This window comes from Hevea brasiliensis, chromosome 14, assembly GCF_030052815.1.
Source record: "Hevea brasiliensis isolate MT/VB/25A 57/8 chromosome 14, ASM3005281v1, whole genome shotgun sequence".
Classification (NCBI taxonomy): Eukaryota; Viridiplantae; Streptophyta; class Magnoliopsida; order Malpighiales; family Euphorbiaceae; genus Hevea; species Hevea brasiliensis.
In genome coordinates this window covers 21,573,120-21,591,146 of record NC_079506.1, presented here as the reverse complement: position 1 = coordinate 21,591,146, position 18,027 = coordinate 21,573,120, and the positions used below count along the sequence as shown (strand labels likewise).

Genomic DNA, 18,027 nt, shown 5'->3' with positions numbered 1-18,027 from the left:
TGAATTGCAAATTCCAAGTCTAACTAAGTAGCTAGCTATCCAAATACCAACATTGTCATGAAAGACCCATCAACTGTACAATTCTCCAATGAGAGCCATTTCACATGACATGTTTGGAGCCACTGAAAACAGGGCATGGTCCACAGCCTTTAACTGAAAGCAATGTCTCATGACACGCATTAGCATTTAAGGTCAAAAAATGGCTAAGCTGAATGATGTTTGCTGAATGGTTCTGAGGTGGTCAATTATTCATTAAGCCGCTTTAGAGTCAATTGGTGTATGTGTATATATATATATATATCATGAAACACATTTGACATGTGATCAGGGGAGAGCAGTTTTCGGTTTAAATTGAAAAATCAAACCGAACTGAGTCAATTCGGTTTAATCAATTCGGTTCGATTTATAATTTTGATCGGTTCGATTTATAATTTTGATAATTTCGATTAATCAGTTTGGTTCGATTATTTTCATAAAAAATAAAAAAAATCGAATCGAACCGAAATTATTAATATATATATCAAGAAAATCAAAGAAAACCGAACCGAACCCTAAGATTTAGATTTGATCAGTTTAAAACCGAACCGAATCCAATTGCAAATCAAATGCTCAATTTATAAATTTCGATTTGATCGGTTTAAAACCGAACCGAATCGATATTTATTAATTTTATATTTACACAGAAAGTTACTTGATAATTTTATATTTAAGTGTATCAAATTTGATATTTAAAATTTATAAAAAAAAATTGTAATTATTAAGCTCTTGAAATTCTGATCAGTAAAATGTATGAACAATGACGGAGTTAGATGATAATTTTTGCAGGGTCAAAGAAACTTAACAGTTAATTTAATAATTATTTATATTTACTTATCATTAAAAAATATATATTTTTTGAGATAATAAATAATATTTAATTATAATGTATACTTAATTGAATTTATAATTACTAATAAATAATTTTTTATATATTATATTAGGGGCCTTGGTCCCCTCTAGCTCACATGTAGCTCTGCTCCTGTGCGTAAATGCATACTCAATTAGGCGATTGAAGATGTTTAATTCTCTCTCTTGCTCTAGTTCTTTCTCATCTGCTCGCCAAAAAACTCCATCAAATCGAGCACTGTTGATCAGAAAATGAAATTAGGGCCAAGAGGAGTTGATCGGTGTTTATTAAGCTTGTATTGGTCTCTGAAAATAGTCGGTATGGGCACATAAAGATTCTATCCTATAGTGTATCATCAAGAGGGAAAAATATCTTTAGCGCTGTCATTAATGTCATCTAAACATTACCCTACCATCGCCAACGCCACCAAAGGGAAGAGGGTCGATTTCTAGAGTGGTTGGAGTTGGTGAGTGCTGCCAAACGAAGAGAGAAAGGAGAAGAAGAAAGAGAATTGAAGTGCAGAGGGATCCTCAAGAGCCAAAAGGGGTGGACTATCGTTATCCCGTTTGGATTCGTCCTTTCTTTTTAATTTTTATTCTTTCTTATATCTTTTAAATTATTCAATTAAACATAATTTATCATATTATCCAAAGAAGTTAATACAAGGAAGCATTAATGTCCACATTAAAAGTGCGTGTAAGTTACGTTCGTAGGTTCACCAATCATAAAGGTTAAATAATTAAATTTTTATAAAATTCGAGTGTCAAAAAGGATTTAACTAAATATTGAGGTAGTAACTTTTCAGGTAAAGGTCAAAAGTCAAGTAATGCATTTGGCTTTCAATAAAATTTTGTTTTTACCCTTAACAAGAGTAATTTGATTGGTCTTTTTTCACCTTAAGGTACAGAGAGTATAGAGGTCTTCAGTTTGAGTTGCCCTATTTACTAATTCTAAGATTATTCATAATTATTGTGAGAAAATGAGAAGGTTGTTGAATATATATATATATATATATATATATATATATATATATATATATATATATATATATATAAAGAAGGAAACACTCAGAGAAACCTCACAAGTAGAGAAATGAATTGCTGCTCGACTAGCGTGTTTTTATTTAATGAAATGATTGCCTATTTATAGGCTTACAAGAGATGAACGTCAGTGTAATATTCTCCCATGTCTACAGGAACGTGGAAAAACAAACCTACTACCAATTAAAGAATCGGTAACCAATAAACTAGGCAACTGAAGCTAATGACTCGGTAGCCCACTAAACTACTAATATAATTAAAAAAAATTAAATAAATGAAATGAAGGAAAGGTGGCGCACTTGAGCATGCACCTTTAAGAGCCTTCCTTCTCCGTTGGGACTACCAGAAGTCTCTTGACTCTTTCATCCACATGTCAAAGCAATACTCGTCCCTTGCTAAATCAATACTCTGATACCACTTATTAGAGATTTGGGGAGCCCAAAGGCCCTAGGGAGAATCATTATTTGATGGGCCTTGTGAAAGAACACACTCATGAGCTTGATAATACATCCAACCCAAAACTTTAAGGCAATGAGTCTATGGGTCATTCCCACTTATATATCTCTCACTCATCCTATCTTTTTTTCGATGTGGGAATTTCACACTTATATATTCCCAACAAAGATTACCATAACCTATTAATTATTATTTAATTTATTATACCTCTAATAAAAAAAAAAAGTTATGTTTGGATAGCAAAACTATGATTTCAAGTTGGTATTTTTTTTTAGCAAGTTTCATTAGGTTATTATATTTGTTTGGATAGCAAAAAGAAAAAAAAAATTTTAAAATATTTAAATTAATAATCTCTTTTATTAGAAAATAAACACTTGATTATTGCTGGTTAATGTGATACCTATAATTAAATATGTCGAGTCATATAAAAAAAAATAAATCTTCATATAATTAAAAATATAAAATTTTCTTATATCGTGAATAAAAAAGTTTAAATTAAAAATCATAATTATATTTCATTTTCAATTCTAAAGCAAATCAAACCTGACTTCAATATTGTTCAAACAAGGTAATTACTTGAAGGCAAATAAAAATACAAATTTTATTTTTTGAATAATGAGTATTTTTTTTTATAATTTATAGAAGTTTATAATTTCATAAAATTATAATTTATAAGTTTATAATTTTTTTATAATTTTATTTTTTGAATAATGAGTATTTTTTTATAAAATTAGAAAATATATTTAAAATATATAGCAGCTGCTAAAATTAAAAAATATATTTAAAATTTATAGAAATTGTCAAATATTAAAAAGGAAATTACTATTATTGCTAAAATTTGAAAATATATTTAAAATTTATAAAAGTTGCCAAATAGGAAAGAAAAAATTATTGTTATCTTTTATTTTTTAAAAAATTAGAAAATAAAATTAAAAAATATATTTAAATTTTATAAAAATTGCCAAGTAGCAAAAAAGAAATTACTATTGTCCTATATGCTAAAATTACTAAATTATCCTATAAATTTATTTAAAATTTATAAAAGGTGTCAAGATAGAAAGAAAAAATTACTATTATCCTTTCCTTTTATAAAATTATAAAATATATTTAAAATTTATAGAAAAAATTACTATTATCCTTTACTTTTATATATTTATATAGATATAGATCGATAAATATAAACTTTATCCTGTATTAAGATTATATACATATATTATTCATAATTAATTGTTTAATGCATTAATAAAGCCTTTATATTTTAAGTCTAGAAAAGAGTATTAAAAAAATGATGATTGTTCAATATTATATTTATTATAACGAAATTTTGAAATTTTTATAATATTTAATTAATTAGTTTTCAGTAACATATTAAATCTTTTTTTTTCTTTGGGCAATTATCAGTGTGTGTTTTTAAAGGCGGCAACCTTTTTTTTTTTTTAACAATTTATTTTTTATTTTAATAACTCTTAGATTTGAGTCCATGTAAAACAAATTCTCAGCATATTTCTTCATATTTATAATTGTTATAGATTTTAAATAAATAAATTCTTTAATTTTTATAGATTTTAAATAAATAAATTCTTTAATTTTTATAGATTTTAAATAAATAAATTCTTTAATTTATCTTTATTGATAAATTTTAGCGTATGTGTTGTTATAACGAAATTTTAAAATTTTTATAATATTTAATTAATTAGTATCCAACAACATTAAATTAAATATTTCAAGGATTCAATATAACATATATTAAATTTTTTCTTCTATTTGATGACTATTGGTGAATGTTTTCACCTGTAACAACCATTTGTATATTTTTTAATTTTTTTATTATAATAATTTTTAGATTTATATTCATTTGAAACGAATTATGAGTATATCTTTTCAAATTTATCATTGTTAATTAGATTTTGAATAAATAAATTCTTGAATTTATCCTTATTGATAGATTTCGATCCTCTATTAAAGTTATTTTTCCTTATTGAGGAGTTCTTGTGTGTTTATAATAATTTATTTTTCTAAAAAAAAAGTTTTACAAGATGCATTTTTTTTTAAACAAAAAATCTAATTTTGAAGGTTATGTAATGAGATTCATAAAAATACTATAGAGTTAAAGAGTGAAGCGCACAGTCTACTTATTTTGACGATAAATATTAATACTATCGAATGTTACAAATTCTTTACGTTATTTTTTTTATGAGTGAATAATTTTATTTATATAAAATATTTTGTATTCTACTTTTAATAATATATATATATATATATATATAGCACATGTTAAAGCTTCCTCATTCCTTAACTAAATAATAATAATAATATTGACAATCTTATTGATCAAGTCAAACAAAATATTTCCCCTTAATATTATTCATAGGATTAGTTATATATATATATATATATAACAACCAAAAAAAAAAAGAACCAGAAATTTTCGCAGCATAACCCCCCCAATTTCACCTCCCTCACTGACTTTCTCTCACCTCTCCCTACCTCTTCCTTTCTTTTTCTGGCGAACCACCACTGCCGGCGACACTCACCAACACGGCACAACTCCGGCGACCCTCCAGCGGCGGCCAGAACCACCAGAAACGGCGGCAAGAGAGGGAGAAGAGAGAGAAAATGCGTGTACAGTGGGCAGCGGCTTTCCGGGCCGATTCCGGTTTCGTCCGAATTCCGATCGAGGCGATTCAGGTGGCGTTGGAAAGCTTGTTCTGAGAGCTTTATTTTGATACTAATTTTGCAGCAAATGGAGGTCGGATGAGTGAGATATGGAGGAGAAAAGTTTCGGGTTTTTCAAGCATTTGGGTTAGATCTAGGACGATCCGAGACCACTTATGGATTGAGGGAGAGGAGAGGAACATGATGGTATGATTAGATTCAGTAAATGGCACCGGCAACCGGCGGTCAACCACCGTGCGCGGTGGTTTCGGTGGTGGCTTCGGTGGGCTTTGGAGATGATTCAACTTCCAGAGGCTTCCTCATAAATTTTTTGAATTTTTGAGACACAGATAAACTTCAGATAAAACTATTTTCATTATTTCTCTGTCTGTGGAGCATAAATACAGTATTTCTTAAATAGGAAAAATTGGAGAAAAATTCTAAAAAAAATATATGATGAAAGTAAAATTATTTGGAGATATTCTATGGTGTTTGTTGAATTTTTGAGTGATTGTAGAATATTTTTGAAAAAAAATATAGATGGATTTTAGTTAGATTTTTAGCATATGGGCATATAAGATTATTTACAATTATGATATTTAAATTCTATATGATTGGTTGAAACTTGAGGATGGAGGTTTAAATATGTGAATATTGAATTGGGTTGAATTAAGAATATGTTAGCTGTTGGAAACTTATGAAATTGAGTAATATTCTTGAATAAAATATTCATGGGTGATTAGAAAATTACAATTCATTTTGCAATAGCCTTATAATATTATTAAGGACTGCATGGCAAAATTTTAGAATTTTTAGAGCTTGTTTGAGTAGATTTTTATAAAATGTCAATTATAGGGACTAAAACGTAATTTTTAAGGTTTTGAGTATTGCTTGATTTGGAGGGCCCAGGAGGGGCCATATAATGATGATGAGATATGAGTTGAATTTAGAAGTGTTATTTGAGCCTTTTTGCTGGTTGGATAGGTCCCAGGTATAGGGGAAACTCTGCCGGATTTCCGGCAAGAATTAGACTGTCTGTTGCCTCTTTAGAGTTTTATCTTAACTTAGTACTAATAAATTTATAATTTAATTATTAGGTGATCGAGATCAGCTATTTTTCTGCATCCAGTAGCCACAATAGTCATCGGTGTACTGTGAGTAAAATATTAATTTTAATTGTAATTTCAATATTATTATATGTTCAAGCATGCCCATACATCACTTATAAATATGTATTTATGTAGTTAAACACTAGGCACGTTTTATGTTACATTCATAATTGTTAAAGTGCCATGAATGTTGTTGTGGTAATTTTGAGCAGTGTGCGTGTGTTGGAGTGCGTGTGGTATAGTGTTGGCTATGGACAGGACGGGTAGACACGGCTTGAGATCTTCGCTGGGACCCGGTCTTTCGGGGTAGACACGGCTTGAGTTCTTCGCTGGGATCCCGATTTGGTTTATTAAGCGAAAGTCCGGCTTGAGTTCTTCGCTGGCACAGGTTGGATTAAAGAGAGCTGTATAGGAGATTAGCTCTCATATATTTATAATTTGACATTACTGGGTGTGTGAGTGCTCCAAATTACCTTTTCCCTGTTATGATATTGCCGATATTGCATTTCAATCTATATGGTGCATTAGCTTTAGATGGTTATAGAGATTATGGTTAAAATTGATATTTTACTCTTTGAGTCGAACGCTCACTCCTGTTCACCATATTTTTCCAGGCTACAGGAGGAGACCTTTTTCAGAAGAACCTGTCCCTTTCCTCACAGGTTATGAAAAGATTACTTAATTGTATTATTATTCTCTAAATTTGTAATTTAGGACTCCGCATATACTAGTAGTAACATTAATTCTATTAGGGATTGCAAGAATTTAAGTTTTTGTATTAATAAATGAAAAAAAATTTTCATGAGTCTTGAATAGTTTGTAAATGATATAACAGGGTTGAGCTGGGCTCCCCTAATTTTAGTTTCAGATAATTGTTGGGCTAAAGTTGGCCCAAAATAAAATTATAACAGTTTAATTTAAATTATTTTATATGCATATTGGTCCTAAAATTGTGGGTTTGGTCATGGATTTGAGAACAGTAAGGTTTACTATGGGCCTCGGGGGCTTTATACCGGCCCAGGTCCTAGTGCCGATCCGGCCCATAGGTTGGGTCGTGACAATATGCATGAGCATCAAGATTACAATAATATTAGAGCTGTTAAGTGGTGCTAATATATATACTTTATCCATTGCATCTTTGTTAAATTTCATAATTAAGAGGAAAAAACAAGGATTTCAAAAAATGGAGTAATAATTTGGTTCATATTTTTATTGGAATTGTTGTTGAAAATTAATAAATTCATTTAAATGGTTATAATTAGAGATTATTAAAAGTTATTTTATGGTTAATTTTTATATTTAAATTCTGTCTATCACATTTTTTAATATTAAGCATATTTAGGAGATGAATCAATAAAAAAATATTTTTTTTATTAAAAAGAAAACCAAATTATTTAAAAAAAAATACTTCATTTTTTTAAGGGACTTTTTTTTTTTACTTTGATAATCTTATTAAAATGTGATAATACTTATATATGTATACATATATAATACAAAAATATATTATTAATTTAATATTATAATAAATTATAAAAAATATTTTAATAAAAAATTATTTTCTTAAAATATAAATTTCATAAAAAATATTTTTCATTTAGAAGTTTTTTTTTGCGTGAGACAAACAGAGCCAATTATAAAAATTCTAAAAGACATAAATAATTAAAATAATTTTAAATTATTTTTTACGAAGTCTAATGACTAAAAAGTCATACTTTATTTTTTTAAAAATTTTATTCGTAATTTCAATTTTGACAATTTTTATATCAATTATAAGGAAATATTTAAATTTTTTCCAATTACAAGAGAAAGAAAAAAGATAAATTCAAGTAGGAAATGAAATAAAAAAATTAAAAGAAAAAAATATTTTTTAGAAAAGGTCATTTTTATTGAATGATATTATAATTAAAATAAAATAAAAGGGATTAAGATAATGTAGATGAGGTAGAATATATCATTTAGGTTAGGTAATTTTATAAAATTCTTTTTTCAAAAATATTAATTTTCAATTAGATAATTTGAAACTAAATTTAAAGAATATTCTTTTATATGTGCATATAAAAAGTATATTCTTCAATTTGATGAGAATTTTATCATTGGATACTTAGTCCAATTGAATTAGTTATTGGTCCCAATCAATGGAAGCAAATTGCACATTATTGTTGAAAAATGCTATTGTCACAACTTTATGCTCATTAGTCATTTATTTTATGAAAAGTGGACTTAAAGGTAAATTTTATAAAATAATAGTTTTTTGTTTTATAATTTATTCTAATTAAACCTTAATAAAATAATAGTCTAATTATACTATATTTTTCTTTTTTTCTTTATTAAATTTTAATTAAAACTTAAATTGGAGACTTTATAGATTTATATATGATATTAAGCTCTGATTGTTTTATAAAAAATATTTTATATATAAAAAATATTTTACAAGAAAAATATATATTTTTATTGTTTTATTATAATATTAAATTAATAATATGTGTTTATATTATATATATATATATATATGTGCGTTTTTACATTTTAAATAGATTATCAAAATTTTAAAAATAAAAAGAAAATTTTTATTGACTAATTTTTTTAAATGTCTCAAATATTAAAAAATACGATTCAATGAAAAATTTTTTAGTAAAATAAATAAAATTTTAATTAACAAAATAATAATTTAATAATATCATATTTTCCTTTTTTATTTGTCAAATTTTAATTAAAATTTAAACTTATAATCCCATCACATTTTTTTTCAATTTAAAAAATTAATACTATTATAAGCTTTGTAGAATTAATGTGAGTATTGTTATAATATTATTCCAATTTAATTAGTTGATTGAATTGATGATGAATGCAACCCAATTAATTCAATTTTTTAATTTCTCAAAAATTTTAAACCTAATCCTCTTTTTATTCTTTCTAAATTTCTTTTTCAAAAGACATTTTATGCTAAAATTTTAATAAAAATTTCATTTTTGTAAAAAAGAAAAAAAAAACTTAATTTTGGTAGGGGCAAAATTGGAAAAATGTGAAATGAAATCTTAGAGAAGCTTCCATAGCTTCTTCCACTGTAATTCTTAGAACAAATCTTCAGTTTTAAAGAAATGTATATATAAATAATCCTTTCCACAAACTCCACTAAACCAAAATCTTCTCTGCAACTCCTTTTCTCCCCTCTCTTTTCTTTTCTCTCTGGAAATTGAGATCATTATTCCTTGTAAAATCCAATTGAACAAGGGCCTAATCCATCCTTTAATCACTTGATTTAGTCTCTCTTTCTTCACAGAGAAAACCAGAAAAAAGAACAGGAAAAAATATAAGGCTTAAAAGGGAGTTTTTGAATTTGATTTTCTCTTTTCATTATCTGTTTAATAGTGATTAATCAAATAAGCAATCTCCAAGGAAAGATTGAATCTTTCACAAAATTTGTAAAGAGAAATTCGAATTGTCTAGTTGGGTTGTTTTAGGGTTTTCTGGGTTTTTGTTTGGGCTATGAGGATAAACGGGGAGATCTCTCCCCAAGAAGAAGAGGAGAAGGGGGAAGTGAAAACGGTGTCGCTGTCAATAGAACAGCCGCAGAGACTGGTGGTGGTTGGGTATGCCTTGACTTCGAAGAAGAAGAAGAGTTTCTTGCAGCCTAAGCTTGAAGTTTTGGCCAGGTACACTCACTCTTTCATCACATTTCACTGTTTACATGTTTCTCCCTGTATATGTGGATATTTGTTTATCAGTATGCCTTTGAATTTGTGTTTCCAGTTTCGTGGGGATTTTTCATCTATATGAGTGTATAAGAGTAAATATGTGTGTATGTATCTCCATACTTTGAATTGTTGATGTAAAGTTTTGTTCATTTTGTGGGTTTTGCTGTACAATTTCCTGAAATGTACCGCCTTACAATTGTTCATATTTGGCAAGTTTTGGTTGTTTTTTTTTTCAATTATTTGCCGAGTATGGTTATATATATATTCACCTTGTATGTACTTTTAATCATATACGGTGCTTTATGCCAAAACCAGAGCCTTAGGATTGTTTAAGAGACAAGATGTCTTTGTGATAATGATAGAGTAAATTAATTGGGTAAGTGGATATTGCTTTCTGGAATAGGAGAGATTATTAGGTGTACCATATTACATATTACAAGGAGGGCATACACTTTTGTGAGAGAGGGAGCACTCTTGGTTGGAATAGAATTGGGCTACTGTTTTACCAACTTATGAGATATTCTTTTTACTTCTGGGTATATGAAATCTTTCATTTTTCTATTTTTGACTTTTAACCTTTTTTTTTTTGGTGGGAATATTCCTCCATTTATACTCTTTGGATTGGTCGTCGAGGAGGAACATAAAGTCAATGTTTGGTGCTTTGTTCTGTGTTTCAAAATGTTTAGTATGTTGTCTAATTACTTATTTATAGATTTATATTTCTTAATGGACTTATTTAATTTTCAAATATTATGTATTTTTGTACCTTTTATTAGATTCAACCTATTAGCTTTGTTATGTGTCAATTTTGCACTGGTAATTTTGTTATTCATCTTTTGATTTCTTTTTCTTATTGTTTTAATATTTGCTGAATATGAGTATTTAACCATACACATACATAAGCAGACTGTTTTAAGTCTCATATTATTGGGTGGTTCATCCTGCCTCTTTGCCCTTTTACGGATTGGGTCCACCGGTTTAAGACTCTGAAATAGAGTGGATCACTGGCTCCCAATAATTTATGTATCTAATGATGCTCAGTGATCATCCTCTAATAAGTTGCATTTGTATGATGATGGTGATGCCTCATTGCGTGGCAGTAGCTTGAAATTTAGCATTGGTGTGTTTTATTGTAGTTTTGAATTATATTGTTATAATTCAGTTGAACATGGTTGGGGGCATTAATTAACTAGGGGAGATATGCCTCTCTTGTGTAGGCAAGAGCGAAGCTAGGAAATTGAACGAATTGAGTCGAAAAAATTTTATTTTGCCCAATTTAGAGGGAAGAAAAAAAGTTTTGACACCAAGTTTAATAAGAATTGGTATTAAATTTAATTTTACACTATAATATATAATAATGATATTTATATTTTTTTACAATATATTAGGTGTCAATTGTCAAAATAATAAGTGCAATAATGATTAATCTATTAAATATAAAATAAAATACTAAAACAACATAAGAGTATATGAAATTGTTTTGTTTACTTTACCTATGAGTCTTTAACTTGATTCCTTATTGTAGAAAAATCAAACAAACACGAATTTGCAATTGATTGTAACATTAAACAAATAAAGTTTACCTACAACTAAATACACATGAATAATTAGAAAACCTTAATTCTTCATTATTCAATAGAATAATAGAATATGAATTATAAAATACAAAATAAAATTTACTTTATGAAATTGAATTTGTCCATTAATTTTATTGACACAAAAATGAAAAGGAAAAAAGACAAAGCTAGTTGGTGGAGAATGAGAGAGAAAATAAAAGAGAGATATGAGAGAGGGGAAAAATTGTGATTTTGTAAATATAATATGAGAAGGAGAAGAGATGGAAGAAAGGGAAGAGTTAGAGAGAAAAAGAGGTGGTTGTGTCTTTTAGAGTTTTTAGCAGATAAGTTTTGAATTTTTTTTTTAGGTTTTATTATTTACTTTAAAACATTAAATTAATAGGTGTTTAGAGTGAAGTGTCCAACAGGTCTAAGTTTATTAAATATAATATTATTTTAAAGATTTTAGTGGAGTAAAAAATTAATTGACCCCACTCAACATAAGCAAATCCGCTGTTGTGTGTAGGGCCTCGAGGCCATGGCACATTAGGCCTTTTATATTAGATCAAAAGAAACATGACAGAAAATTGTTTTGAACTATTGCGACATTTGTTGAAACAATTTCTTTTCTTCTTCCTTCCTTTTTTTTTTTTTTTGGCTGGCGGCACTAGACCTAGCCAAGGTTCTGTTTAGAAACGCAACTTGTTCAAATTTGATTGACCAAAACTGGATTTGAACGAAACTGGAACTAGACAGTTTGGTTCTGGTCCAAAACCTTATTTTAAAAAAAAAATTGAAAAATAATTTCAACCAGCAGGGATTTGATCAAACTGGAATCAGGAGGGCCCTCCAGTCTTGGTCCTCTTGAACCTGGAACCACCGGTTCCGGTCCAGTTCAGCCCGTTGGCTACATCTAAGGTGCACACATATACGCATGATTTAACTTTGTTTGATGAAATGATTGTCTTGTGGGAGCATGAGGAGAAACTATCTTCTGAAATGACTGCATTAGTTGGATGAAGGTTATTTGATTATTGCACAACAGTTCCTATAGTAGCTGTATTAATTATCTAGTTGCTTAAGTTTCTTGATGCTTGTGTCATTATTTAGTAATTCATCATTTTAATTCTATAATGACGGACAAGTGTGTTAAATTTTTGGCACAGAAATAAGGGGATACTGTTTGTTGCAATTGATGTAAATAGGCCATTGTCAGATCAAGGTCCTTTTGATGTTGTTTTACATAAGGTTAGTTTTGTTCTCTCTCTTTCTGTGTGTGTGTGTGTGTGCGTGCGTGTTTGTGTGTATGTGCGTGTGTGTGCGTGTTTGTGTGTATGTGCGTGTGTGTGCGCGTTTGTGTGTATGTGCGTGTGTGTGTGTGTGTGTGTCTGAAAAACATGCATACACAACATTCACTCATTCTCTTCTGAAGTATGCTTTACTATTGAAAAGTTTTTTGATATTTATTTATTTGTTGTGGCTGCTGTAACGGTTTTGAATTGCTGATCAGATTCTAGGTGAGATTATTTTAAATTTTCTGATTCATATCTTATCTGTTTACCTGTTTGAACCTAGTATATAAGCACATTCTGATGGGCTTTATGTTCCTTGTAGTTGTCAGGAAAAGGCTGGTGTGAAGTTATTAAGGTTTGTTATCTGACTTTCTCGATAATAAATGCATCTGTAGTTTTATACTGTTTAGTCAATTGAATTTATCGGAATATCTTGGCATGTGAATGCAATGTATGATCTAATGTGAAGTTCCATGCATATATGTTAGGGATTAATTTTGAATTAACAGAAAATTATCAAACAATCAAATTTCCGGTCCAGAACCTTGAAACTCTTTTTTGCTAGGCATAATTTGCAGAGTTCTTGCTTTCCCAATTACGAATTATGATCAGATGGTTCAAATCAGTTCCCAAAGAATTCAAACATGTGAGGAATCTGCTTTTGTGATCAATCTAGATAACTTTTACATTTTCATGAGCTTAGTCTCAAGAAATTTTGATATTCTTTTTTTCCAGGTGTTTTTTTAGGATATAATAGTTGTGGTTTGGGAATAGACCTTTAATAAGAACAACGTGTCATTGGTTTTCAAGATTAAGAATAAAGCATTTCTACGTTGAGCTTCTCATTTTTCTTGACTACTGTTTCTCCACTATTATGTATTAGCATTAGATTTATGTTTGAAAAAAATATCTTTAACCTTGAGCTATTTCCTTCTTACTCTAATTAGAATTTCTCTTTAAAGAGAAGGAAGCTATGAGACAGTAATCAAGATACATCCTCTTCTCTTGCATAACTTGTTGATATAGAATATTCACACACGTATAACTTATTCTCTTCTAATTAACCAATCCAACCCCAGTACCTGTTTGGCCTCCCAAACAGGAATTAAAGAATGACACTCCGACACAGACTTGCTGATATTCTTATTATCTTCTAATATTCTCTCTCTCAAGCTGGTCTTTTTTATTTTTCTAAATGAAACCTGAATCTTGTTCTGCTTTTATCTTTTTAAATGTGACTTTAGCACCTGCCTCTTATCATTAGTGTTGGCCTATCAATTTGTTGCCTTGCCTTAGTAGTTGACCAAACACTTGTTCTCCAAATATGTGGAATCTTCTGGTGTCTTCTAATTCAATTTGATCTTTAAACCACCTGAACACAGACCCTATCATTGTTTGGTTATCCAAACACTTCAATACGATCTGGAATATTTATTGCTCATTAAAAGATATCTATTACTCTGCTATAGTCACTTTGTGCAGATTATATCAATGCTTCAAAAATAGAGGCTAATCTTGCTTGAAGTTCTCCTTTGGCTGCTATCAGTGCGACAGTGCCTAGTAACACCGAGTTGGAAATGGTCCATTTTTTACCTAAGGGCATGGCATCTATATCTTTTGTAATGATTTTTTAAATGAGAAATGCCTTGGTTATTTTTTTCGGAAATCTAGAATTCTAGGTAGAAATGTTTTATCCTTTATGTTTGATAATATTCATTAAAAAAAAAAAAATCCTCATCTCTATAACTTGGAGCCTCAATATTTGGATGATGGTTTCCTTCTCTCAATATATGTGTTAGAAGATAACTTTTTCTTTCCATAGAAGTAAATAACTGTCAACAAATGTTCATTTTAAATTTTGTAGTAGCATACCGGATGTCTGTTTTCTCAAGATTATTCTGCTTAATGATGCACTAGAAACAGCATCTTGTTACCTTAGTAGTTTGGTCTGATTCATTACATGAGTTGTTTTTCCTTTTTTTTCATTCTGTAGTATTATGGAATATATACGATTATAATATTTTACTTTCTTTCTGGAACTTTTAACTCCTCAGGCTAGGTTAAGGGGCTCACCTTGTCTGTTCTATTTTTGTTATTTCGTCTTGAAGGATTACCAGCAAAAACATCCAGAAGTAACTGTTCTTGATCCTCCTGATGCAATACAGCATGTACGTAACCGCCAGTCCATGCTTCATGATGTAGCTGATCTTGACTTGTCTGACTGCCAAGGTCATTGTTCAAGTATTTTCTTAAATTGCAGTTGCTTCTTGCCTCTTCTTTAGACCTGTATTTGCTGGGCATTGCTTGAAATTACAGAGAGTAGTTCAGTAGTGCTGACCAGTTGGCATTAATTTATTATTCTTGTAGGCAAGGTTTCTGTTCCAAGGCAAATGGTTGTTGACAAAGATCCATCATCCATTCCCCATGAAGTTACCAAAGCTGGGTTAAGGTTGCCACTAGGTAAAATTTCCATGTATATTTGCAACTTTTAAATGTCCAGTACTCACCTCTTTGTAGCTTATCTGATATTGGTTGGATGTTAGAGAAGAATTCATGAATATGACCAATAGAACCTGTCAGTTTAATTTCTTTATAGTTACAGGGCTATGCCTTAGATTAATAGATTTAAATTAATCAGCTTTTGGAATTCTTTTACTATCAGTTGGACAGTACTTGTTGGCGAGTTTTGGTTACTGTGATGGTTATTTAAATATTCTGTGAATCCTTTCAACTGTTTATCTGCGCAATCTGTATTTTAATTACTTTTCCTATGACATTCTAGTTGCAAAACCGCTGGTGGTGGATGGAACTGCCAAGTCACATGAATTGTTTCTCGCTTATGATCACTTCTCTCTATCTGAACTTGAACCTCCCTTGGTTCTGCAAGAGTTTGTTAATCATGGTATGACGTTTTGGTCAAGGCCTGAAAATCATTTCCATATAACCATCAATGTATATTAGTTTGACATTTGTACATTTTACATTTGTACTAGGTGGTGTTCTCTTTAAGATTTATATTGTTGGTGAAGCCATAAAGGTTGTTCGGCGTTTCTCTCTACCTAATGTCAGTAAGCATGAGCTAGCAAAAGTTGCGGGTGTGTTCCGTTTTCCAAGAGTCTCATCTGCCACAGCTTCTGCAGATGATGCAGATTTGGAGCCTTCTGTTGGTGGTGAGATTTTTAAAAAATCTCTTTTTGTGCGAATAATATGTTTATTATTCTCTTTCTTGCTAATTGTAAAGGGTGTATTTGCTCTGAATTTGCATTGAAATAATTTGTTCCTAACCAACTAAAGATTTTGTTAGATACTTTATGTGAGAATAAAATATTGATTTTTCAGAGTTAGTTGCTTTATATGCCTGCATTTTGGTTTAATGTATAGGTAATATCGTATTGTTAAGGATAGTGGATTCTTTTCTGGTGTCATTATTTCACTAAAATGACTCCTAAGTTGCTTAAGGTATGCAGAGAATTTAACTGTTTGTCAGTAGTCCTAAGCAGCTCCTTTCACAATAATCTGATGCCTTCTTGCAGAACTTCCTCCACGCCCTTTGTTGGAGAGGCTTGCAAGGGAGCTTCGTTGTCGACTGGTAATCTCTCTTTCCACTTTCTCTCTTTATTGATCTCTATGATGGCTTTTTTTTATATACCTCTTGTTACAGGGCCTCCAATTGTTCAACATAGATATGATTCGTCAGCACAGGACTAAAGATGTCTTCTATGTGATTGACATCAACTACTTTCCTGGCAAGTACAATATCTTTGTGCATTTTATTTTTGGGTTTACTTTCTTCCCCCTTCATTACCCAGACTCTCTCTCTCTCTTTCAAACATTTAGCATTCTGTAGTGGTGTCTCTGTTTATTTTACCTTTTTAGTTTCTGCATTGATGTAAGAAGCACCCTAGTAGAAGTCTTATCAGTAAATTATAGGAACCAGAAAATTTGACAAACAAGTGGAAGAGATTCCTCATATACTATAAATCTGATGGCCTATTGTGTTCTTTTCTATATCTTTGAATGTTTTAAAGGAGTTTTAGAGCCATAACATAGCTTCAAATCACATTATCATTCAACTGTTATTCTATTTTCTGGGTAGTGGAGCATCAGAGGAAAAATGTAATAGCTTATAAGCTATGTATGAGATTACAGTTGAAAATAGGATGAAACATAAATTTACAGATAATATATTCTGCCAAAGTTTTGAGGCCTAGGACCGAGAAAAAGTGGGAAAATGGAGCTTCTAAAATTTCTGGTAAATTCCTCGAGTGATGTGCAAGTGGCCAATAGTCTCCTTTAGACAGTGCACGAGTCCCTACCCATTTTATTTTTATCCTGTTGAAAAAGGAATAGAAGTATTTTCTAAGGGACTTTCTTGACATATGCATTCAGTGAAATGCGGTATCTGGGACATGTTCAATAAAGCCCCCTCTTTCTAATGCAGTTTATTGTTGTTTTATAATGTTCATGCTATGAATGGATTGAGTGCTTGACGCATGTTTTTACATAATACAATTTTGTGCACATGCATGCTTCTCGCTTCACTTTTACAAAACTTGCTAGATGGTGTAGTGTCTCAGGATTGAACAACAAGGGCTTAAATTTGTGGCAGGTTACGGGAAAATGCCAGACTATGAGCACATTTTTACTGATTTCCTGCTGGGCTTAGTGCAGAACAAGTGTGACAAAAGAGCTGCTACTTGACTTGAAATATGCATAGCCTTGTATATGAGTGTACCTCGCAGGTGTAGGTCTCTTGGGAACTTGAAGAAATGTCAATTCAAGTTAACTCCTGTAATTACTGAATGGTATGAAATGTCTTTTGCTGTACTACCCACTTAAAACCAGGTTCTTGCTGCTATTTCAGCTGTTTATATATCTGATATTTTTTGAATTGTCTTTTAGGCGAAATGAACAAATGCCAGCTGGCTTGTATACAGAAGAACTTCCATTTGAGACTTACCACAACTTCACAGGCTTGTATGAGTCACTCATCTTGATCGTGGTTGCTGATGGAACTAGAAATCTATCATATTTCTTTAATTGATGAACAAGCAGAGTTTTTTTTTTCTTGTTCTGGTCTTACTTCTTTTGTTCCTTTTCTTTTTTGCCCATTTCTTTTATTGATATATGATTTGGTTCGATATTTTTCTTTTTTATTTATATAGATTTTGACAACTTTAATTTTAGCGGGCATCAAATTAGGTGCCTAACTCAATATTAGGCTCCAATTATTCTTGTGACGCAACCTGACCCAACCCGACGGCAAAAATCTGTTGGATTGGGTCTGTCGGGTCAGTGTTATTTTGAATAGGAAAAAGTGAATGAGGCTTGCTGTGAA

The 18,027-nt window shown here is 30.2% G+C and overlaps 1 protein-coding gene across 4 annotated transcripts; it reads left to right on the top strand.

Moving 5' to 3' along the window:
- Positions 1-9,236: 9,236 nt before the first annotated feature.
- Positions 9,237-18,027, top strand: LOC110673515 (inositol-tetrakisphosphate 1-kinase 4). Of its 4 annotated transcripts, none has more exons than XM_058135036.1 (11): positions 9,237-9,799; positions 12,564-12,645; positions 13,012-13,044; positions 14,744-14,930; positions 15,057-15,149; positions 15,472-15,591; positions 15,683-15,859; positions 16,223-16,278; positions 16,351-16,435; positions 17,299-17,494; positions 17,592-18,027. In XM_058135036.1, exons 1-10 carry the CDS (start codon positions 9,633-9,635, stop codon positions 17,388-17,390), a joined length of 1,092 nt encoding a protein of 363 aa, XP_057991019.1. In that variant the 5' UTR covers positions 9,237-9,632; the 3' UTR covers positions 17,391-17,494; positions 17,592-18,027. The 4 variants fall into 4 exon arrangements, with proteins under 4 accessions (XP_057991019.1, XP_021692347.2, XP_057991020.1 ...); XM_021836655.2 differs by having other exon boundaries at positions 9,239-9,799; positions 14,798-14,930; XM_058135037.1 differs by having other exon boundaries at positions 9,239-9,799; positions 14,744-14,918.

Bases quoted from the DNA above. Each gene is read 5' to 3' on its own strand.
- LOC110673515 (XM_058135036.1), top strand. From the start codon at position 9,633: ATGAGGATAAACGGGGAGATCTCTCCCCAAGAAGAAGAGGAGAAGGGG. The intron at 15,150-15,471 runs GTAAAATTTCCA...ATGACATTCTAG, and splicing joins TGGGTTAAGGTTGCCACTAG to TTGCAAAACCGCTGGTGGTG. The intron at 15,860-16,222 runs GTGAGATTTTTA...GCCTTCTTGCAG, and splicing joins TTTGGAGCCTTCTGTTGGTG to AACTTCCTCCACGCCCTTTG.